The following is a 23072-nucleotide window of genomic DNA, read 5'->3' as shown; positions in this document are numbered from 1 at the left end:
CACAGGGAACCAGCAGATACAGGGATTCCAGGCTCAGGTAGCTCTGGTCTCTGCTGAGGAGCAGTGAGGGCCTGGTAAACTCCAGGAGGTTCACTACCCTGCTGGGGCTTCACTGAAACTAAATGGGTGTCCAGGTACCAGGCATAGCCCCATTGGATAGACAAGAGTATTCTGGTCCTAGGAGAAGACTATTGAGGCTACGAACACTAATTTTGGGGTCAGAGGCTCTGGTTCAAGCCCCCACTCCACTACTTAAAACTATTTACTCCACCGTGCCTCAGTTTCCTTATCAGTAAAATGAAGATCAATAGCCTCCTCCTCATGGGGTGCCGCGAGGATCAGATGACAGCATGCACTTAGCAGGACGCCTGGTGTAGAATAAATAATTCGTAAATGGTAGCAACAAAGAGAACTAACGTGAGTTGGACATTTTATTGCCATTTCACAGGTGAGGAGATTGAGGCTTGGAGAGATTAATAACTTGGCCCAAGTCACAAAGCTAGTGAGTGGTGGAGGCAAGATTCACACCAGGCACTGAAGTTCCAAAGCTGGGCTCTTATCTGCTTACTCCAGGACAGGCGGAATCACTGGGCCTCCAGCTTGTATGTCAGGCCCTTGTGAGTTTAGTCAGCCAGAGACTGGCTCTCAGGAAGCCATGGCCCGAGTTTGAGTGTGCAGAGCTAAGTGTCCTGCCCCTGTGACCACCTCTCAGCAGCCACTTGGCCTCTCTCCATCTTACTGCTCCCATTCAGCAGTCCCTAGCACAGGGCTGAGCACGAGGAACTCTCAATCTGCATTGGCCACCTTGTCCCCTTTTCTTAGGACACTCAACCTGGGGGCATTTCCAGGGAATCTTTCTACCGATATCTAGAGGGAGGAGGATCCTCCAAATACCTACCTGGGGCAGATAAGATCACTTTCCAAAGCCCAGAGTCTAGAAAGATCATGGGCCTTGGTATGAGACCCGAGTTCAAGTCCCAGCCCTGTCACGTGCACCTGTGTGAACCTGGTACATCATGTAACCCCTGAGCCTCAGTTTCCTCATCTGTAAATGGGGGCTAATCATAGCATCAGACTCAGAACCGGATTAAATGAAAAGATGGATGTAAACACATCTGGCATGCCGCAGACACTTAATAAGTGAGTCATTATTATTACTATGATTTCTCCCAAGTCTGGCTGTGATCTCCGCCAGAACAGAGACAGGTCTTGTTCATGTTGGTTTTCCTGGGGTCGTGCCTAGCAAAGGGCCCTTCCCAGAGTTAATGCTTACTAACTTTGCCAGACGCAGCCGCAGTTCCTAGCTCCCAGACTCTTTCCCCCATCCTTTCCCTCGGTAAGTTAGGGGTCAACAATTTCCTGATGGGAGAGGTGGGAACCCTTATTCCCTGTTCCTTTTGTTTCCACTTGGAGGCACATCAGCTGCCAGAGTCTCTCAAAGTTGCGGCAAGGGCACGGGACAATTCTTCACTGCACAGGTGCGTGGCGGGTTGTATAGTACCCCTAATCCCTGCCCACTACACGCCTGTAGGAGCCCCCCCAGTCACTGTGACAAACAAAACTGCCTTCAAACCTCTCCAACATCCCCTAGCAGGCAGAGATGCCTGGAGTGAAACCCAAGGAGCTAGACTGGCTCGCAGACCTCTCCCTTCCCCTCCCTTCTGTGCCTTTTTGGGGAGCTGCAGAGAGTCCACTGTCTTCCCCATCGCCCCTGTCAGAGGAGGCCTAAGGTTCTGCTCTTGTGCCTGTGATGAATGGTGTATCTGCTGAAGTCAAGTAAAGAATTAGCAAACCCACGGCACACAGATGGAAAGCCACTTCAGTAATGAAGGGGACATTTTGATCTCCAGTTGCCTATCTTCTGTTATCCATCTCTCAACGTGTCCTAAATTCACAGGGGGACAAACATCAGGACTTTTGGGCATCCTAAAACACACTTTGAGTTCCTCGTGTTTAGTAGGCGTTAGGGCACTCTCTCGCCTTCCCCTCCTCCCAGCAGCCAAAGCAGTCACCCTCACCTTCCTCTGGCCACCATTTGCCCTAACAGAAGGGATTTTCATGGCTCAAGGATTCATATTATCACTTTTCTTATTTACAAAATCAATAAACACACACATGATTCAGAGAGGTGGTGAGCCCTCAGCAAGCCTCTCCCTCACCCTGGGCTTGGACCCCGGTCCCGGACTACAGTGTCCACCCAGCAGGAAAGACTTTCCCTGTCTTTGCAAAATACAGACACAAGAGAATTGAGTTGGAGGTGAATTCAGGGCGGGATGACAGGGTAAAAAAAACAGGGATAGGAGGAAAATGAGGGAAAGGATATACAGTTTTATAAATAACTAGACTAAGTCTAAGCATTTCTGTTAGAGGAGAGGTGGGAAGAGAGTTGAGAGGTAGGGGTCTAAGTAGGAAGGGGAGAAACAGTGCTTGGGGCCAGAGTGAGGGATGATCTCCAAGCCTCGATTTACCCCACCTTTAAAATGAGTGGATTGGCCTCGATGATGTCAGAGCAAGCAGGTTGCTCTGACCTGCTAGGACCCTGTAGGGTTCTAAGCCTGGGGCTTTGGGACTGGAGCCCTGGGGATTGGAAGGGATTGGTGGGTACCCTAGAAAGGTGACTGATGCTCAAACAGGTTATGTCTGATCCCCAGGCTGGTACTGGGGTTCTGTGGAGGTGAAGTAGTCCTCAAGGAAGGACTGCAGGTACTCGAAGGTAGGCCTCTCCTCTGGGTCCAGACGCCAGGTCTGCTCCATGGCCTCGTACAGGGACGCTGGGCAGCCCGGAGGGCATGGCATGTGGTACCCATGCTCCACCTGTTCCAACACTTCCCGGTTATTCATGCCTGCAGGGTGGGGCTCTGTCAGTCGGGGGATCTAGCCCCTCCGGAAGAGGCAACCGGGAGGAAGCCCTTCCCATGACCACCCACCCTTCCACCTCCCCACCCCAGCAAACCTGGGTAGGGAACTCGGCCCTTGCTGATGAGTTCAGTGAGCAGGATCCCAAAGGACCACACATCTGACTTGATGGTGAATCTGCCAAAGAGAGCAGCCTCTGGGGCTGTCCACTTGATAGGGAACTTGGCCCCTGGAGAGATTGGGAGAGAAGGGAAAGTTATTGAGGGGGTCCCTGGGAACAGCTGAATTAAGAGAATGGCGTGCAGGGGTGCCTGGCTGGCTCAGTTGGAAGAACAGGCGACTTTTGATCTCGGGGTCATGAGTTTGAGCCCCACGTTGGTTGAAGAGATTGTTTAAATAAACTTTAAAGAGAGAGAGAGAGAGAGAGAGAGAGAGAGAGAGAGAGAGAGAGAGAATGTTGTGTTTAGGATTGGGGGCCCTAAATAGAGAGGTCTCTGAGCATTACAGAAAGGACCTGGTATGTAGCCAGCACTTACTATGTATCTAGTATAGTATTGGGTACTTCACAAACATTGTAATTATTCTCTTAATAGTAACAGCCAATACTTGTATGGCCTTTACTACATGCCTGCGCTGTTTGTTTTGTTTTGTTTTAAAGTTTTTATTTATTTAAGTAATCTCTACATCCAACATGGGGCTCAAACTCATGACCCCGAAATTAACAGTCACATGTTCTTCCATCTGAACCAGCCAGGCCCCCCTGCCAGGCACTGTTTTAAAGTGATTTACATGCATTAACTCACTGAACCCTCACCAAAAAACCTATGACGTAGATACTATTACTATCCACATTGTACAGATTTGGAAAAGGAGGCACTGAGTAGTTAAGTAACTTGCCCAGATCACATAGCTTACAAGTGGCTAGGATTCGTTCCTGGGCATTCTAGTTACAGAGTTCCTATCGTTCCACGCTATTGCCTTTCACTTGAGAATTACGGCAGTGCCTGGTGTATATCTGCTGGCTTACTGTTGTCTGGATATTCTCATTTTATAGATGAGAAAAAACAGCTCACAGAGGTTAGGTGACTTGCCCAAGGCCACTCGTCTGGTAAGTAGAGGAGCTGGGATTTGAACTCAAGAGTTGCCTCTTACACTACATCAGGATGGGAGTACCCGGGATAGTCTGGGAGTGGGGAGAATCCCTGTGTATGTGGGGCCTTGCGGCAGCCCCTCGGTATAATAGGGAGTTCTTGGAAGGTAAGGAGAGACAGGCCACCTTGCCGGGGGTTGTACTCATTATCCTCAATGAGACGGGCCAGCCCGAAGTCAGCGATCTTGCACACCAGCCGTTCCCCAACAAGGATGTTGGCTGCCCTCAGGTCGCGGTGGATATAGTTCATGCGCTCCATGTAGGCCATGCCCTCAGCTACCTAGGGGGGGGCAAGGTATGGATAGAAGGGAACATTTGTGTGTGGCTTGCGTGAGAGATCATTTGAAAAACCCACTTTCCAGATGAGGACACTGAGGCTCAGAGATGGGCAGTGCTCTGCCTCAGGTCGCACAGATGATCCCGTGGATGGGGTTGTACTTCCAGGGATAGGGTAGGTGCTCGAGGGCACAAGGATTTGTGGAGAATTAATAGGGGTGGAGTCTGAGATAAGAGCTGCTGCCTTTTACCTGGGCTGCCATGTCCACCAACTGGGGCAGTGTCAAATTCTGGCCCTCCTGGTCCTTGAGGAACTCCAGCAAGCTACCTGAGGAAAGGAACTCAGAAAATCAGCTGCAAGACTACCGCGGGTTCCAGGCCAGCCTTCTCTCGCTTGGCCCCGCCCCTGTCCAAATCCCTTTTCACGGCGCTTGGCCCCGCCCCGTTCCCAGCCCTCTCACTTAGATCGGTCCCCACCCAGGATCCTGCCAGCTGCCTCAATCCCTCATAGGTCTCACCCAGGCCCAGGTCCCACAGACACCCGGACTCTGCCTACAGCTCATTTCTCGTCCTCCTCCGAACCCCTAGACACGTCCCACTCAGACTCCGCCCCAGATCCCGCCTCTTCACAGATTCGGTCTTTACTCGCCCAAGCCCCACCCACCAGCTGACACACCCCGCCCCCCCCCCCCCCCCCCCCGCGGCCGAGGCTCCACCCCCCCAGACCTAGCCTCATCCCCGGCCAGTCTACCTTGGCCCCGCCCCACTACCAGCACTCACGGGGTTTCACCCATCCCGGCCTCGCTCTCTGACTCGCCACTCAGGACCCTCCCCTAGAGATCCCTATCTGAACTTCCTCCCAAATCCCCGCCCTCCCAGACTCCGCCTCCTGACCCTGCCCCTCACCGTGGCACATGAACTCTGTCACGATGTAGATGGGCTCCTCCGACACCACGGCGTACAGCTGCACCAGCTTGTCGTGCCGCAGCAGCTTCATGATCTGCGCCTCCTCCAGGAAGGCCTTCGGGGACATGGTTCCCGGCTTCAGCGTCTTCACCGCCACCTTCGTGCTGCCATTCCACATGCCTGCCAGGTGGCCGCGGTTCGTCAGCACCGGCTCGCCGACATCCCAAGCCCTCGCCCAGCCCCCGGGACCTCGGGACCTGCGTACCCAGCCACACGTCTCCGAAGCAGCCGGTGCCTAGCCGGCGCTGGAGCGTGATGGAGCTGCGGCTGATCTCCCAGGCGTCCTTGGCCAGGCCCATTGTCTGCGGCTTCATGGTGGTGCAGGCCGCTGTGAGCAGGTGGCATAGCCCATCGTTCACCTCTGAGGAGTGGGGTGGGGGGTGTTGAAGGTCACAGGCAGGCCAGGATGCCCCACACATTCCTCATCCCATCCCAGGCTCCCCCCAACCCCCTCTGAGATCAGTGGAAAGGAACTAGGCCACAGGTGAGGTCACAGGCTGGGGTAGAAGACAACCTGACCCACTGAGTAGGTGAACATGTTCCTGTCCAAGGAGGGAGGTGGCACCAAGAGGGAGAGATGATCCCTGCAGGGACGGGGTGGGGGTGGGGGTGTCCTTCCCATAGGAGGTGGCCTCCAGCTGGGCCTCCAAGGTTAAGGTGGGATTCTAACAGGTAGAAATGGAGTCAGGGATTCCAGACAAAGATGTGGACATGAGGCCTTCACCCTTCCATGGACCTCATCTTTGGCCTAATCGACCAAAGCAGAAACCTGAGCATTGATTCCCAGCTTCTTCTCAGCCCATCAGCCCATCCTGCAAGTCAGGCCTGTTCAGCCTCCTACCCAGCTCGGACATTAGGGGGCACCCTTTGGACGTGGACAGCCTCACCCCCGTTTCCTCTGGAATCCTACAGAGCAGGATCCTGGGCTGGAGACCCAGAAACTGGGGTTCCAGTTCTGCCCCAGGCACTACTGCTTTGGGAGCCCCTTTCCTTCTCTGGGCCTAATTCTCAGCGGGTTGGTTCAGGGATCCGAAGCACACACCAGCCCTGAGGGCCAGCCTCACCAACGTAGTGCTGCACCAGCTCCTGCACTGAGTTGAACTGGGCCCGTGTGGTGATGTAATAGCCACCCGTGTCCAGCTTGCGGATTTTGTAATGCTTCACATGGTCGCCTCTGGCCTCGTCCCAATCTCGGATGGACAGGGAGTAGGCACCTGTGGGAAAGGGTCACCTTCAAGCCTGCTCTCCTCCCCACTCCTGATCCGGGAGCCTGAGAGGCTCAAATGCCTGAGGACTGGGAATGTGGATGGCCACATCCTTTGAACCCGGTCCCAGTCTTATCTCTGCCCCCCCATCCCTGTCCCAGTCTGGGCCCTGGGCCTTGACCCAAGCCTCTCGCCACTTCTCCTAGCCCCACCATAATAGCCCCGCTTCCCAGTTGCCCCTTCCCAGGACCCTACCTTTGGTAGTCTCACTCTCACGAACGAGGAAGGCCCCCCGGGCGTTCCCCGGGGAGAGCAGCTGCCTCTCCGCATCCTTCCTCCCGATCTTTCCAAAGTACCACCTGTTGGGAAGGGCCAGAAAGAGGCAGATCCACCCGGTTCAACCCCCAACTCGGCCTCCTGTGGGGAAAAGCCACCTCAGGAGCCAAGATTCCAGCTCCTCACCCATGAAACGGGGCTCATACACCTGCTTTTGCAGCCTGGTCATGAGGAGCATGGAGACAGGAACGTAGAATTCTTGGCTCACAGGAGTGCCCAATAAAGGTTAGGCTTCTCCTCATTCTCTGGGTTTCTCTTCAATTAAAATCGCGAGGACCCCAGTCGTCCGTGACCTCATCAGGGTGCCACCAGTCCCTTAATGTATCTCACTACTGATCCTCTAGGGGCTCACTTTGCAGATGAGGAACTTGAGGCTCAGAGAGAGGAAGTGATCTGCCCATAGGACTGGCTGCCCATAAGTCTACCTGCCCAGACTAGTTCTTTTCTCACTAGCCAGGCAATCTCTCAGATCCTTCTTCCCACACTCCTCCCTACCCCCAAACCCTTTCCTCCTGTGACTTCCACACGACAGTCACTCCTGCTTTTCTTCCCCTCTTTCTGACTGCTCCTGTCTGGCTCTGACTGCTGCTTTTCCTCCACATTCTTAAATTTGGATATTCTTGGGGCGCCTGGGTGGCTCAGTCGGTTAAGCGTCGACTTCGGCTCAGGTCATGATCTCATGGTTTGTGAGTTCGAGCCCCGCGTCGGGCTCTGTGCTGACGGCTCGGAGCCTGGAGCCTGCTTCCGATTCTGTGTCTCCCTCTCTCTCTCTGCCCCTCCCCCACTTGTGCTCTGTCTCTCTCTGCCTATCAAAAATAAATAAAAATGTAAAAACAAAATAAAAAATTTTAAATTTGGATGTTCTTCTAAGTCTCAACTTCAACCTCAGGCCCAAGCATTCCTGCTCTCTCTTGGATATTCTTCCTGGGACCAAATGATAGCTTAAAAAAAAAAAATTGGCGGGGGCACCTGGGTGGCTCAGTCAGTTGAGTGTCTGACTTCAGCTCAAGTCGTGATCTCACAGTTCATGAGTTCAAGCCCTACATTGGGCTTGCTCCTGTCAGTTTAGAGCCTGCTTCGCATCCTCTGTCCGCGCCCCTCTTCCCCCTCCTCTCTCTCTCCCCGTCTCTCTGTGTCAAAAATAAACAATTTGAAAGAAAATTTTAAACTTTATTTATTTTGAGAGAGAAAAAAATAAACAGAGCACACAAGTGGGGGAGGGGCAGAGAGAGGAGACAGAATCCCAAGCAGGTTCTGCGCTGTCAGTGCAGAACCTGACATAGGACTTGAACACATGAACCTTGAGATCATGAAGTCAAGAGCTGGAAGCTTAACCGACTGAGCCACCCGGACGCACCCCAAATTGCAGTTTTTTAAAAATGTTTATTTTATTTTTGAAAGAGAGTGAGAGAGACAGAGTGCGAGCAGGGGAGGGGCAGAGAGAAAGGGAGACACTGAATCCGAAGCAGGCTCCAGGCTCTCAGCTGTCAGCACAGGGCCTGACGTGGGACTCGAACCCACGAACTGTGAGATCATGACCTGAGCCGAAACCAAGAGCTGGACGCTTAACTGACTGAACCACCCAGGCTCCCCCGTTTAATTCTTATAACATTATGAGATAGGTACTTTTGTTACACACACACACACACACACACACACACACACACACCCATTAGACAGATGAGGAAATTGAGATACCTAGTGGTTAAGCAACTCACCCAAGGCCACACGCTCTTCAGCTGTGTTGCCAGAATAGGAACCCAAGCTGTCTGCTCAAGAGCCTGCACTCTTAACCACAGCACTGCTCTTAACCATGACACTGTAGTGAGTGAGCTCAGAGCTTCGTGACACTGCTTTGAGGGTGTGGACACAAGCATGAACCCCCCAAGCCTCCTACCTTCTGCATCATCACCCGTTCTGTCCTCCATGACTCCTACCACTTCGCCCAGATGAGGCCTCACTCCTCCCCGAGCTCTGGGCCCCATCTACTCCCCTCTGCTCAGAGACATCTCTCCCCTACCAGCCAGCCCCCACATGAAGCCTCTCCATCCCACCAACCTCTACATATGCCCATGTTTCTTCCTTCCCCCCAAAACTGTTCTAAGCCCTAACTTGCCATCAACATTCTGTTATATCTCTCACCTCCCCTTCACTTGATAAAGCACTTCACACTTGGGTCTCTGCTTCCTCACCTCCTACTCCCTACCAGGCCCTGCTGTCTGGCCTTCGCCCCCCTCTTCACACAGAGAGATCCCTCACCAAGGTCACCCCCATTGCCAAACCCAGTGGCAGCCTCTGACACTCCCTTTCTTGTTTCCTGCAATCTTTCCTCCACCCTCTTGGCTGTTCTGACTTGGCTTGGCCTGGTTTTCCAACAGCAACTTCTCCTTTAAGGCAGCTTTCTCCAAAGTTGGGTCCCAGGGCCAACCTCTTTCCCACTCTCCGTCTCTTCCTTCACCCTCCTATGCAGCTTTAATTGTCACCTCCATCCTGAAGAGCCCCAGATTTCCACCCCGGCCCAGCTGTGCCTCTGCAAGGGCCACAGCAGACGAAGAGCCTTAATGCCAACTAGGAAAAGATACCCCTTCCTCTGGGCTAATTCAGCAGCCTGGGCTGGCCTGGGCGGGGCCCCTCTCCTACAAAGCACAGCCTAATCCAATTCCTGGCAGGGTCCTCCACCTGGCTGTTCCTCTCCACGAATCTCACCCCAACGAGTCCCCCACCCCCAGAACCCAGGTACCTATACCCGCTCCCATGTTCCCCACTTTAGCAAATGGCACCCTCACCCACTCGGTTCCTCAAGAAGACTTTGGGCCATCCTTGATTCTTCCCACTCCCCATCACCCAATGTCAAATTAGTCACCAAGTCCTGGTCTCTCCAATCTTTTCTTTTCCCATATATGTATATATAGGTGCACATAGATAAAAAGTTTTTGCGAGCCTCAGTTTTCTCATCTGTAAAATGGGGACAATAATAATATCAAATGTGTACTTGTGAGAATTAAATGCCTCAAGGTCGGTAAAGCACCTGTCATCACATCTCGGGTTATAATGGTACGCCATGAATGATACTCCCCTGCCTCCTTAACAGAATTAATTCTAAGTAGTGTCCCCTTGCAATTGTTCAGCGTTTTACAATTTTTTAAAGCGCGTGTCCTGTTGTTATCACGGAAAGTCAATATGGAGAATGCTTAGCAAATGCAGTCAGACTATCTGGGTTCAAATACCAACTCCACCTACTTACTAGCCATGTGAACTTGGGCAGGATATTTGATTTCTCTGTGCCTCAGTTGCCTCATTCATAAAACAGGATTAAGATTAGTTCCCAACTCTGTTAATAGACAGAAAGCACTTTGACGAGGGCCCAGAACATGGTACGTGCTACATAAATATTGCTTACTGTCATTATCATATCACTGTTCTCTTATTCACAAAATGACCTCACAGAATTGTAAATAAGAAGATAGGCTCAGAGTGGGGCTGTGACTCAGAGGTGGCCTTGGACTCCAGGGTCCTGTCCTGTCCATAGGGATAGCCACCCCCCACACACACACCCTACTCACTCTTCAGCCTGGATGGAGTCCACAGGGGCCACGTAGTTGCTGGGAATGTAGCCAGTTTGTCCAGAGCTGAGAGACCGAGCTTCCCACCAGTCACCCTCACTGCAGGCACAGGACACAGGCTGTCAGTGGCAACCCGGCCCCCTGGAGCACCCTGGGGCCAGGCAGGGCCGTGCAAAAGGTCAGGTGGAGACTAGCCCTGCCAGCCCCTCACTGTGGACACACACACACACCCCAGGGCTTTTGTCTGCTCTGCCCTCAGCCACTGCAGCTGCCCCAGAGACTTCTCCCTACAGAAGCAACATGTCTGGGGACACGTAGGACTCCTGGCATTCTCCTCTGGCTCCTCAGCTGGGCTGGGGTTTGGGTAGGCAGTGGACAGCTAATTCGGTCACTTACCCACTGAAAAATCCTCAACCACCCCCAATGACTGCATATTTCCTTCTGGATAAAATCCAGATTCTTCAACATGGCTTAAAAAGCACTGCAGAATCTGTTTCCACCCACTTCTCTAGCTTCTGCTCTCTCCATTCTACACCTCGTACTTTATAATCCACCTAGACTGAACCACCGGGTGGTTTCCAGAAGTCATCACGGATTCTCATTCTCTCCCACTCTCTCTTCCTCTTTTCTCACCTCTTCCCTCAACATCTATTCGTTTTTTCTAGTCTCACCTTAGCAATCACCTCCTCCAGGAAGCCTGCCCTGATCACTACTATCCTGGAGACCGCATATAGTGTTCTTTCTGTGCCCCTATGTTCCCATGCTCCCCCTACATGGCAGCAATTACTCAGAGTTGTTATTGTCATGTATCTGTGCCCCCAACTAGGCTGGAGCTTTCTGAGGGACCAGGTAGGATTCTTATCTGGGTCGTGTTCCCAGCCCAGGCCATGTCCTGAGCTGGGGGACCTGGTTACTTACGTGTTATTCAGGATGTGGAACTTCTCACCCTTGGTGAAGGTGAGGTCATCCTCTGTCCGGGCCTCATAGTCATACAGAGCGGTGAACAGGGTCACCCCAGCCCCTGCAGAGTCAGGGCTACTCAGCAGAGTAGGGCATGGGACAGGGGACTCCAAGGTGACTGCACCCCCAGAATCCTGTTCCTCACACAGGCTCTATGCCTCCCCACTGCTGCAGTGACTGGTTCCCAAAGGCCTTTGGAGTGCAGTGGATTTCTGATTTGGGCCTCACAGCTTGGCTCCACGTGGATTCAGGACACATGCCCTCAAGCCCATCCCACCCGCCCTGGGGAGTTCCCAAGTCACCCACTCCTCTTCCCCGCCAAGACTTCCCACTTGGGTCCGTCATCAGGGTCCCTCTCTCAGATGGGAACAGAGCTATGTCTACCCTTGAAACTGGGTTTCTGAAGGTAGGCCTGTACACTCTCCCTCTCAGACTGTGCTCTGAAAGCCGGGCCGTGTTTCCCACGTCACACTGGAGGCTCCTAAAGACGTCTCCCTTTCCCCCAGGTTTTCCCAGGATCCAGGCAGTGCCTGCCTCCCACCCACCGGACTCACCTGAGATGCCCCTGATGACGCCCCCATCGAGGAAGGGGGTGCTGGTGGACTGAGTGGGGAAGTTGTTGTAGTTGGGGATATGGACAAAGGAGGACACAGGCCGGGCCTGAGTAGGGTCAGGGCCATAGTGGTCCACAGCCCCACTGCCCCTGAAGTCCCCTTGCAGGCCAACATCCTCCTTGGTCCCCGGCTCCAACTTCTTGCAGAACACACAGCCCATTCCAGGTGCCCTGCTACAGAATGGGGCATGCCTCACTCTGGGGCCCCTGCCGGACGTGCTGCCCTATGCACACACGCGTGCACCCGTGCACACGCACACTCACGCAGGCATGCAGTTTCCCCTCTCCGGGTCCCCCCCTAGTGAGGGGTGAAGGTGGGGCAGGGCTACCTTTGGGTCTATCTCCCCGCTGCTTTGTTCGGAGAGAGAATGTATACCCTCAATGCGCTGCTTTGGGACGCCGCTGGGTTGATTCATATATTTTTGCCTCCTGTTCCATCAACGTGTTGTGGTTTTGTGACACTCTTCAGAGTGCTGGTGCATGTGCGTCTTTTGTGCGTCTCTAAGTATTTGTGACTACACACATTTGTGGGTGTGTGTCTATATGTGTTTGTGCAGCCTCTTGTGAGTGTTTGTGTGTCTGTGCGGGTATGAGTGTGGGCGCGTGTCTGTGCATGTGATGGCTCCGGGTGTGTTCATGTCTCATCAGTTGCACACGTATGTACGTGCTTCTGTGCAAGTGTGTGCGTGTATGTGTGTGTGTGTGTATCTCTCCGTGCATGCAGGTGGTCTGTGTGAGTAGGTGCCTCCGTGTCTGTGTGTCATGACCAGGTGTAGAGCCCTGTGCGGGAGCATATATGCCTGTCTGTGTGTGTGTGTCCGTGTGTGTGTGTAAGTACGTCTGGATGTCTCTGGGTGTATATGTGTGTCTCCCTCTGCGTATGCGCATGCCTACGTATCGAGGCGTATTTACGTGTGAGCGTGTGTGAGGGCTCTGTGTGTCTGCACCTGGAGATTCCCTGCGGAGGGGGATCAAGGCCATTTCCTGTTGTGGGTCCAGCTTCTGGCCTCTCAGGCCGCCTCTTTATGGTTCCCCCATCTGTTACCTAGCAACAGGGCCCACGTAGGAGGAGGGGGCTGTGATGGGTTGTGGGGCTCAGGAAGGCCACCCCACCCCTTTTCCTGACCCTGAAAGCCCTCAGTCCCCGCTCTCCCCACTCACCCCTCAGGCCCCTACTCCTGGGTCAGTGGGGCTGCGGCATGGTCCTCAGGAGGGGCCAGAGACCTGAGGGCGAGAGAGAAGGACGTGGAAGACGGAGGCTCGGTCAAGGTTCTTGGAAGCCAGCTGCCCGATTTGCCCTCTTCGGGAAGCCAGGCCTGGGCTCTGTCCCGGCATGACTTCTGCCTTCATTTTCCTTCCTGCCGCCCCTGGCAAGCTGACACATCCACCCTCACGCAGGACACATCACCCACACCAACTCTCTCACACTCACATCCACCTGACACACCGGCTCACCAACACGGACAGTAACACGCCCCGGCACAGAGTCACACACCAACACCCACCGCACACACTTGCATGGGCGTGCCCGCCAACACCAACACACTCACACGAACCAGCTCTCACACGAGCCCAAGCTCTCGCGCGTGGACACACACATGCGCGCGCACACGCGCAAAGGCACACAGGCTGCCTCTCGGGTTGACAGACTCGGAGTCAGATGCTCATATTTTTGCGCTAGACTGGTCCCTCTCATTGGATTTCTACCGAGCGGTGCTCTCTCACTCATAGGCCCCCAGTCCCTGGCCCGTCCTCTGCACGATGCCCCCGCGCCCACCCCGGGCTCCGTAAACCCCCAGCAGCCCCAGGGTTACGTCTGGTGGCAGACTGAAGGGGGACACCTACCTCCAGAGCTGGTTCCTACCCCCACGTCAAAAAAGGCCCAGGCCAGAAGCCAGGGCCACCAGGATCCCTTGGGGAGCCCCTAAACAAGCCAAGGCTTTCCCGGTAGCTATGTCCTCTGAGCAACAGGGCAGGCAGATCATTGAGCAAGGGCTCCCCACGCCCCGCCAGAAACTCTGCCATTGCAACACTTAGAGAGGAACTGCTGGGGAGAGGGCTCGGTTTCCTAAGATGTGAGAGGAATGGACAGTTGTAGGGTGGGGCCAACCCAGTGAACCCTGATTTCTCCCAGAGGGGCTGAGGACCTTCGTGACGGGTGCCCTCGCCTTGCCTTTCTTGACCCCTAAGTCCAGTTCCCTTATGGATAGCCTCCTCCTCTTCTCTCTGGATCCTGCCCCTCCTACTGAGCACACTCACCTCTTCCAGGAAGGCTTCCTGGCTCCACCAGATCCAGCTGCCTAGCCGATGGCTCTGTCACATCAGTGCCCCGACCCCCACTCTAGACCTACCAGCACCTCTCACTCTTCACCGTAACTGTTCTCCTGTGTGTGTAGGGGAGGGACACCCATCTGGTGAACTGCGAAGGCGGGCTGTGGTAAGAGCCCTAAAATAGCCCGTGCTCACTAAGCCATTGCTGCGGATCTTCACCTCGGGACCCCTCCCCTGGGGCGCAACCACTGTGTCTGAAAGGCCCCAGGACACTGAAGGCTGGTCAGAGCCGGGGAGAGAATACAGGTAGAGGGTGAGGCCACCCAGGGCCCAGGGAGGGAAAGGATTTCAGGCACTGAGGGGACAGATGGGGACAAGATGAAGACAAAGGTTGCAGGGTGAGAATGGAGGTCTTCTCACAGGAAGACACACACACGTCTCAAATGGCACACGGGGCCTACGCCCAGATTCACACAGCCCTCCTGACACATTCTTGGATGGGCACATTACCTCGCCTACACACAGCACCTCACAGAGACTCTGAGCTCTTCTCCACACATACCTCTACAAGGATACCCACCTCCCCACGTACACACATCTCCGGCCCTCACCCATCTACGCACACAGCCACACACACAGCCTCTCCACAAGAACGGCGTACCCAGAGTTTACAGCCCTCACTATGCGCCAGCCACCGCGTTAAACACTTTACGTATATCCCCACGTTTTATTCTTGTAACACCACCACGAGGCACTACTAATATCGATAAGGCAACCGACGCACAGAGAGTTTGGGCCCAAGGTCACACAACAGGATGAATCCTGACATTGGGCTCCAGCATCTGAACCACCTCTCTCCGTTGCCTGGTCACAGACACGGATAATTACAGCCAATCGTGCAAGCACGCACAGATGCACGGAGCCCCCAGAGGGACACAGATCTGCAGACCCCTCTCCCCAGTCACAGACCCACACAGAGCGCCTCTCTGTAAGAGACACAAATTCGCGGGGTGCCTGGGTGGCGCAGTCGGTTAAGCGTCCGACTTCAGCCAGGTCACGATCTCGCGGTCCGGGAGTTCGAGCCCCGCGTCAGGCTCTGGGCTGATGGCTCGGAGCCTGGAGCCTGTTTCCGATTCTGTGTCTCCCTCTCTCTCTGCCCCTCCCCCGTTCATGCTCTGTCTCTCTCTGTCCCAAAAATAAATAAACGTTGAAAAAAAAAATTAAAAAAAAAAAAAAAGAGACACAAATTCGCACAACCTCTTGGGTCCCCACATAGATACAAGGTTGCCACTTCCGACAATGCCCAGATAAATATTACCACACATTTTTATTTTTATTTTGTTTCTTTTTTTTTTTTTAAGGAGGCTCTACACCCAATGGGGGGCTCAAACTTACAGCCCCGGAATCAAGAGTCACATGCTCCACTGACTGAGGCAGCCAGGCGCCCTACCGCAACATTTTTATTTTATTTCATTTTTGAAAAATTAAAAAAGATTTTTAATGTTTATTTATTTTTGAGAGAGAGAGAAAGAGAAAGAGAGAGAGAGAGAGAGAGAGACAGAGAGAGACAGAGCGTGAGCAGGGTAGGGGCAGAGAGAGAGGGAGACACAGAATCTGAAGCAGGCTCCAGGCTCGGAGCTGTCAGCACAGAGCCCGATGTGGGGCTCGAACTCGCAAACATTGAGATCATGACCTGAGCCGAAGTTGGATGCTTCACCGACTGAGCCACCCAGGTACCCCCTACCACAACATTTTTAAATCAGCCTAATGGGAGCCCCAAATTCTGCATGACTAGAATGGGGTGGGAGGGGTGGTTTAGGAACCGTCAGCCTCTAGAAAGAGGCAGAGGGCTGTGTGGGCTGAGGAAGACGTGACAGTGAAGGGCGCAGGCAATGGGGAACAGCTCTCAGGACTTGGAACTCCCCGATGGGGACTGAAGCCCAGGGCCAGGCATGGCTCTCTGGGCACCAGTTTGCCAAGGGGTTTGGGGGAGGTGAGGTGAGGGGGCGGGGCAAGGGTTTGGCATCTGCATGGCCCAAGGCATTGAGGGGGCCACACTGGATGTGCCCTCACGCAGGAAGCTTTGTCAGAGGAAAGAAAGAAATGGGGGAAACCAAGAAAGGGAAGGCAGAGACAGAGACTGAGAGATACAGAGAGACAAGGAGAAAGACAGGCACAGAGAGAAACAGTGCAGTGTGCTGGTATACTGACTCTCAAAAGAAAAAAGAAAAAGGTCCTGATTTGTAGCATTTGCTGATTTCCATGGTATAAATATTCCCACCATGGCTGATTTCAAGTAGCCGAGGTGACTTCCTGAACACTGGGCTGGGAAGAGGCTCACACAGTCAGCTCCCCAGAGCCAATCCTAGCTGGCTCCAGCAGCCGGCTGACAGCAAGAAAGAAAAAGAAAGAGACAAAGAGAGATAGAAATGAGAAATAGAAAGATAACAGAGAGCCAGAGACAGAAAAAGCGAAAGGTAGGAATGAAGAGAAAGACCGAGAACGAAAGATTCCAAGGCAGAGGAAGCAGGTTGGGTCCTCGGTGCTTGGGTATCTGCATATGGACAGCCCCTAGGACTCTCCCGCAGAGAGAGAGAGTGCAAAGCCAAGGGTATTTGACTTCCTCGAAGTCTGGCTAATAATGATTATGCTTTAAAATGTCCAATTGATTAAACACTTACTCAGCGCCTGGCATTGTGCCAAGCAATTCCCATGCATGATCTCATTTGGTTACCTGAGGAAGTAGGTTTTATTACTACCGCCATTTTACAGATAAGCAAACTGAGTCACAGAGATGTTTAGTAACTTCCTCAAGATTACACAGTAAGTAAAGGGAGACTAAAATGCAACCCCAATCAATTTGGCTCTAATTCCACTGTAGGCACCGTTCTATTTTGTAGCCCTGGTAGAGGCAATAATGTGTGTCCCTTAATGAGCACCTACAATGTGCTGGGCCCTGTGCTACACGTTCTAAGTCCTCGCTACAGCCGTGAGAGGCGAAGCCCAGGTTCTCTCGGACAGTCGTGATTTTCACAGCCGTAGAATCTGAACCCAGGCTTTTCTCTTCTCAGAGCTGAACTGGCTGCCTGCTAACACCAGAAAGGGAGCCAGCAGCTCAGAGAGGGGCCACAAGCATTCTGGCCACCGCAGGAACTCGGGTCGGTTTATGAGTTTGCCCCTTAAACAGCTGGTGGACAGGACTCAGTGTCTATAGCCACATCTGTGTCAAAATCAGGTTGTGGGTACCAGAGCTGAGGTCTATTCCTAGACCAAGGTGTTCCTGCCTTCAACACCTCCCTCTGTGTGGCCTTACCCGACTCTGTTCTTTTGCTTTTTTTTTTTTTTTCAATGTAAGCTCTATGCCCAATATGGTGCTTGAACCCACAACCCCCAGATCAAGAGTCACATGCTGTATCCACTGAGCAAGCCAGGCGTCCCTGTTCTTTATGTTATTAGCTCTGGGACCTTGGATGAATGATATAAGCCCCTCTGAGCCTCAGTTTTTGCATCCGTGCAGTTATTCGGAAGGCTTGAAGAGATGTGGCTCTTGACCAATGTGCAGTGGTCAAGTGAGGCTGAAAACCACAAGCAGCAAAGCTAGAAGGCCCCCCAGAGACCATTTATCAGTTCATCCCCCTCTAGTGTGTAGGGGGGGAAGTGACTTGCTCAAGGTCAAACAGCCACACAGGGGATTCAAAGCCAGGACCATTAATTCAGGTCCAGAGTTGAGTTCACACCGTGGCTGCATTCTTCAGAGCCTGTGCAGGAGGTCACGCTGTCCCTGACTCGTATACGTCATATTTCTAGCCCCTGGCCAACTGAACATACCACCCCTGCCATATGGCAGCTGGCCACGTAGCAGGGAGCCTGCCTCCAGCCTAGCCCTACTCCTGGACACAGGAGCCCCGGGCCCACCCACCTTCTCTTGAGGTCCACACTTTTCCAAGCCATGTCAGGGCTTTGATGTAGACACAGGATGTCCTGTTCCCCCCACCCCTCCACCCCCCCCAACCCCTGCCAAGTATCCAAGTGGGACCCGGAAACAGATTTAAGCTGAATTCTACACAGCCTGACAACTAGCTCGAGACATTGGGGAAGTTGGTTCACCTCTCTGAGCTGTAGTTTTCTTTGCCTAGAAAATAGGAATATAAATCTCTACCTCGTGGGGTTGCTTCTGAGGATCAACTGTGAAAGCACCAGGCGCACAGCTGGTGCTCAGTGAACTTTCACTTCCGCTCCTTTCCCTTGAGGAAGCCCCTCCAGGGCCCAGGGAGGTGGAGCAGGCAAGGGTGGAGAAGAAAGAGAAGTTCCCAGGGTGAGGTGGGAGGGCTGGGCTGGTTCAGTCAAATGGGGGGGGGGGGATTTCAGAAAGAGGGAACTGGGACTTTGGGCAGCAGCCGGAAACCACCATCCTGCAAGAGTTCCGGCTACTCTTCAGGGCTCTGGGCCAGCCAGGGGCAGGACACAAGTCTTGGCCCCACTGAACCCCATCCCCTCACCAAGACCTGACCCTCCTGAAGGCTTCCGTCTCTCACCTGCCAAGGCCCTGCCCCCCCTCACTGAACTCCAGGGTCCTTACTAACCCCCATCTTTTTCACTGAGGCCTTGGCTCTCATTGAACCTCTAACCATCCCACACCATCCTTTCTTGAGGCCTTAACAACCCCCTACCTCTGAACACCCAGGGCCTAAGAAGACCTACCTCAGTCAGACTCTATCACCTGGTAGAGCCAGGTGGAGGGGGGGGGGGGTGGATGTGGAGGAGGGGGCCTATCTTTGTCATACTGCTCTTACTCCACATGATCCTAAATGTGTCAGCTGAATTTTCTCCATGTGTGTGGGTAATGGTAGTTTCTCATCTATTGCTGAAAAGTCACCCACCAGCTTCTAAAATAAGGGTCTTTAGGGATTCAAGGTTTTGGGGAGATGGGAGCCATGGGTGGTTCAGGGGTTGCTGAGGGAAGAGGAGTCTTCCAGACAGGAAGCCTCCTTCCTGGTTCCACCTTAAACCAGCCCGCACCCTTAAACTAGGGGGTCTGCTGGCCTGCTGGTCTGCTTGGTGCACAAGGGGTCCTGGCTTCTCTTTCCCCAGCTCTGAGGTCCCCCCTACCCAGCCTCCCAAGGTCTGGCCACTTCCTTTGCCGCATTAGCCCCAGGTGGCTGTAGAGAACACCCTAACACCCACACATATGCTCACAGGCTCCTGCTCATTCAAAGTCCAAACCATACTCACAAACATCCTGACACCTCGCTCACAGCTTCGGGCCCACTGGGGAGCAGGAACCAGCCATGCAGCCCAGGAACACCACACCATCTTCCACCATTCCCCAGTCACCCACTCCCCTCTCCACAGGGCTGCAGGGGATTTAGTGGGAGTGAGGGGGGGAACCGAGGCCTCAGCTCTGGCTACTTCCTTCACCACGTCAGGGACAAGAGGCCCTGGATTCAAATCCCTACTGCTGGCCCTGTCAGTCCTTCACTGCTGAAGCTCCATCTTCCTGTCTGTAAAGTGAGAACGGAGCCCTGCTTTTCCACGGTCCCACAGATGGAAGGATGCCTAAAGGCTCAGGGGTCACTGGGTGTGGCATCATAGGGGTTGGGGGACCGAACCTCAAACCTGCTCACTTTCCCAGTATGGGGCTTCAACAGATCCATAAACATTTATTTACTGGATGTCACTTGTGTGCTGCTCCCGGAGACCCTGTCAGGCTTTCTGTACCCCCTCCATGCTTTTGAGAAGGTGAAGGAAAGCATCCCTCTAGGTCAGTAATAATTCATAACCCCTCTAAGGACACTGTGCAAAAACTGCTTTCTGCACCTGATTCTGGGGATTTTGGATGGATGGGGGGATGGGGGCTGAGTGGGGGCAGAGGTCATTCCCCGCCCCCCATAATTCAAATGAGGAAAACGAGGCCCAGGGAAGCCCTGTAACTGGCCCAAAGTCAGACAGCAATCAAGAGCCCAGTCTGGCTCAGTTCCCCCCGACTGCAGATCCTCGCCCCAGAATGTCTGAACACTTAGCATCATTGCCTTACTCCTCTGTCCAGAAGCCTGCCCCTGACTGAGGACCCAAAATGGGGGCGGAGGGGGTACCAAAGGGGACTGCGTGGGCAACGCGCCCAACAGCAGCCAAGCGCTGGTCTCTCCTCCTCCACCCTCTGGTTGCTACGGAGACAGCCCCTCCGGGCAATCGCGGTCAAAAGCAGGATTTCCGTCGGGGCTGCCAGCAATTCCCGGATCCCGAGGGGAACGCGGACCGAGACAGCCACTGGGGGGGGGGGTGGGGTGAGCAGGGGGCACCCAGAGGGGCCCATCCCTGCTGAGGGCGGGGACTTCCCCAGGAAGCCGGGACCCACGCCTCTAGCGCCTCGGAGGAGTCCCCTAGTCGTCCGGGACCCTCCCACCAGTGCCGGGGGCGGGAAAGTTTAGGGGGCTGCGATTTCGGCTGCCTCCCCGCCCTCTGGGCTGCAGGCCTCACCCTCCACTTCTGCTGATTTGGGATAGGGGGACTTCCTGGACCCCCAGAATTGTGCCCCACATTGTGCATTCTCCAGAAACGGTTCTCCTTGACCTCCTCCAGCAAACTCTCACCTGGTCCTCCCAGCACCCTCCCCCACCCCCAGTTCCCCTCTTCCAGACCCTCCAGCTTCTTCCCAGTTCCTCACTTTCAAGGCCCCCTCAGTTTATCCCCCAGCCCCTGTTGGGAGAGTCCCCTTAGTCCCTCTGCCCTGACTCAGCCCCCTTTCCAAATTCTATTACTTTCACTCTACAGGTTCCCTCCGTTTTCCCTACCATTTTTTGGGGGGGGGCGGGGAGAGGGTCCCTTCGGTCTGCTCTCCCCAATATTCCTTCAGCCCCCCCCCCCTCCAGATTTTATCAGTCTCTTTCTCCAAGTCTCCTCAGTTTTCCTCCTCAAGTCCTTCTCCGGGGGGCTGGGAGGGGGGTGAGGTCCCTTCGGCCCTCGGCTCGCTCAGCTCTGCTCAAGTTCAGCCTGCCTCCCGCAGCCCTCCGTCCAGGGCGCGGGCGGGTCGGAGGCGGGGCGCCGCGCTGCCCGTCCGGCCCCACCTGACGGCCGCCTACCTGGTCCCAGGGGAGGCCGCCTCGGACAGACCCCGGGAGAGCCAGCCGGGCTCCCAGCAGCCGCGAGTGCCGACGCCGTGGGGGGGCGGGGGCGGGGAGCTGGGGAGCTGCCGGCCTCAGACCGCCGCCCGCTCTGGGCCCGGAGGAGGAAGCCGCCTCGGACTTCTCTTATTGCAGCCCTGCGGCGGCGGCGGCGGGGAGAACTCACAGGCCCGCCCCAGCCCCGAGCCGGCTGCCCGGGGGGGAGGGGCCCTCAAATCCCGGGCCCGCCTGCTCCCACTTCCCGCCTCCCCCGGGTTACCGGGGTTCGGCTCTCCCAGCCCTCGCCCTGCTCCCCAGCTCCTCCCCCAGACCCGGACCCCCTAGCACAGCCTCCCCTAGCACTGGCCCCTCCAAAGGAGCAAGTTCCTCACGCCCTAGAAGCACCTGCTCTTTTAGACTGATTGGAGTCCAGGTGAAGAAGCAGCTGTTCTCTATCACTGAAGCCCACCCCCCACCCCCTTTTGCAGCTGGGAAAACTGAGGACCAAATGCAGGCAGGCTTTACCCAAGTTCTCCACAGCCCGCTGACTTCAGATTGCTGTCACCGGAGCCACTGCGGATCCAATCGCCTTGACTTGCCTATCTCAGGAGCCGGAGACGTGGGGGCACAGGGATGTAGGGCGGTGGGGAGGGCGGGGACCCTTCTGGGAAACTGCTTGTCAGAGGAATCAGCCCTCAGGCCACACCGAGGGAGGGAAGAGTGTCAGCTTCCCCCAAACACCCAAGATTTAGAGAAACTTGAGTGTCACCCTCAGTTCCAGCCTTTCTGACTAGGAGGGATCCCTGACCCCTACACACACACACACACACACACACACACACACACACACACACACACACACACACACGGGGGTGGGGGTGGGGAGAGGTTCAATCCTCCCTCCCTCCACTGTTAACTTCTTCAGCCTTAAACCAAGGACCAGGAAAACCCCTCCTCCTCTGGGGAGGAGATGTGTGTGGGAGGGCCATTTGGTGAAGTAGGTGTGTTCAGGATATGGTGGGAAGGCAGGGAGGGTGTGTGAGCCCAGGTGTGTGTGTGTGTGTGTGTGTGTGCGTGTGCGTGTGCGTGTGCGTGTGCGTGCGTGTGCTTGGGTGAGTGATTATAGGCAATGAAATCGATGACTGCAATGTTGGAATCAACAACTGGGACATGTTTTGCAGGCACATGTGTTTCTATGTACGAGCAGGGATGTGTGTGAATGATGTGGGTGTATGTGTGTGAGAGTGTGCTTGTGCACACACGCTCAGGTACGTCCCATTGTGATTGTGGGATGTAGGTAAGAATGCTTTTCTCTTAGCAAAGGGAAAGCAACGATGGGAAGGAAGAAACTGGAGGAGGCAGAGACACAGGGACTTGGGAACGGTGGTCTCACGTTGGCTGGGCAGCTTCACAGCCAACAGCAAATGCTACCTAACTGGCTATTGGTCCACATATTCGCTTAACAAACAAACAAACAAACAAACAAACAAATATTAGTTATTGCCTGTCAGGTACCAGGCTTAGGGAACGCAGAGATTAATGAGACTGGTCCCTGTCCCTAAGGGATTCCCAATCTATCAGGCTCCCTCTGTCATCCGTCCAGTTCTGGCTCCTCAGGAGGCCTTCTCTGACTGCCACCCCCACTGGCGGCACCTGCTACCAAGGGCAAGTGTCTGACTCTTATCAATGCTCCCAGCACCTAGAGTAGTTCTGGCACAGGGTAACATGTGCTCCGGGCACAGGAATGCATGAATCCATCAAGGAACAAAGGAATTA

General features: G+C 54.4%; 1 protein-coding gene across 7 annotated transcripts; it reads right to left on the bottom strand.

Annotated features, from left to right (window-relative positions):
* Nucleotides 1-2070: 2070 nt before the first annotated feature.
* FGR (FGR proto-oncogene, Src family tyrosine kinase) lies at nucleotides 2071-21839 on the bottom strand. 7 transcript variants are annotated; one of them, XM_047871095.1, is made up of 13 exons: nucleotides 21822-21839; nucleotides 13087-13149; nucleotides 11867-12099; nucleotides 11271-11373; nucleotides 10353-10451; nucleotides 6709-6812; nucleotides 6313-6462; nucleotides 5454-5609; nucleotides 5189-5368; nucleotides 4534-4610; nucleotides 4133-4286; nucleotides 2954-3085; nucleotides 2071-2843 (listed from the first exon to the last, which is right to left on the bottom strand). In XM_047871095.1, the coding sequence occupies exons 3-13, from the start codon at nucleotides 12084-12086 to the stop codon at nucleotides 2635-2637; spliced, it is 1584 nt and encodes a 527-aa protein (XP_047727051.1). In that variant the 5' UTR covers nucleotides 12087-12099; nucleotides 13087-13149; nucleotides 21822-21839; the 3' UTR covers nucleotides 2071-2634. The 7 variants fall into 7 exon arrangements, with proteins under 7 accessions (XP_047727051.1, XP_047727049.1, XP_047727047.1 ...); XM_047871093.1 differs by lacking the exon at nucleotides 21822-21839 and adding an exon at nucleotides 21276-21461 and having other exon boundaries at nucleotides 11867-12096; XM_047871091.1 differs by lacking the exon at nucleotides 21822-21839 and adding an exon at nucleotides 21276-21460.
* Nucleotides 21840-23072: the final 1233 nt, after the last annotated feature.

The sequence above is a fragment of the Prionailurus viverrinus genome, chromosome C1 (assembly GCF_022837055.1).
Source record: "Prionailurus viverrinus isolate Anna chromosome C1, UM_Priviv_1.0, whole genome shotgun sequence".
In the NCBI taxonomy this organism is placed as follows: domain Eukaryota; kingdom Metazoa; phylum Chordata; class Mammalia; order Carnivora; family Felidae; genus Prionailurus; species Prionailurus viverrinus.
Note: the sequence above shows the minus strand (reverse complement) of the source record. Positions and strands in the feature narration are given on the sequence as shown.

Excerpts from the sequence above, each read along its gene's own strand:
- FGR (XM_047871095.1), bottom strand. The coding sequence starts at position 12,086 with ATGGGCTGTGTGTTCTGCAAGAAGTTGGAGCCGGGGACCAAGGAGGAT. Across the intron at positions 6,813-10,352 it reads GACTCCATCCAGGCTGAAGA|GTGGTACTTTGGAAAGATCG; the intron begins GTGAGTAGGGTG and ends CCTTCCCAACAG. Across the intron at positions 2,844-2,953 it reads GGGCCGAGTTCCCTACCCAG|GCATGAATAACCGGGAAGTG; the intron begins GTTTGCTGGGGT and ends CCCACCCTGCAG.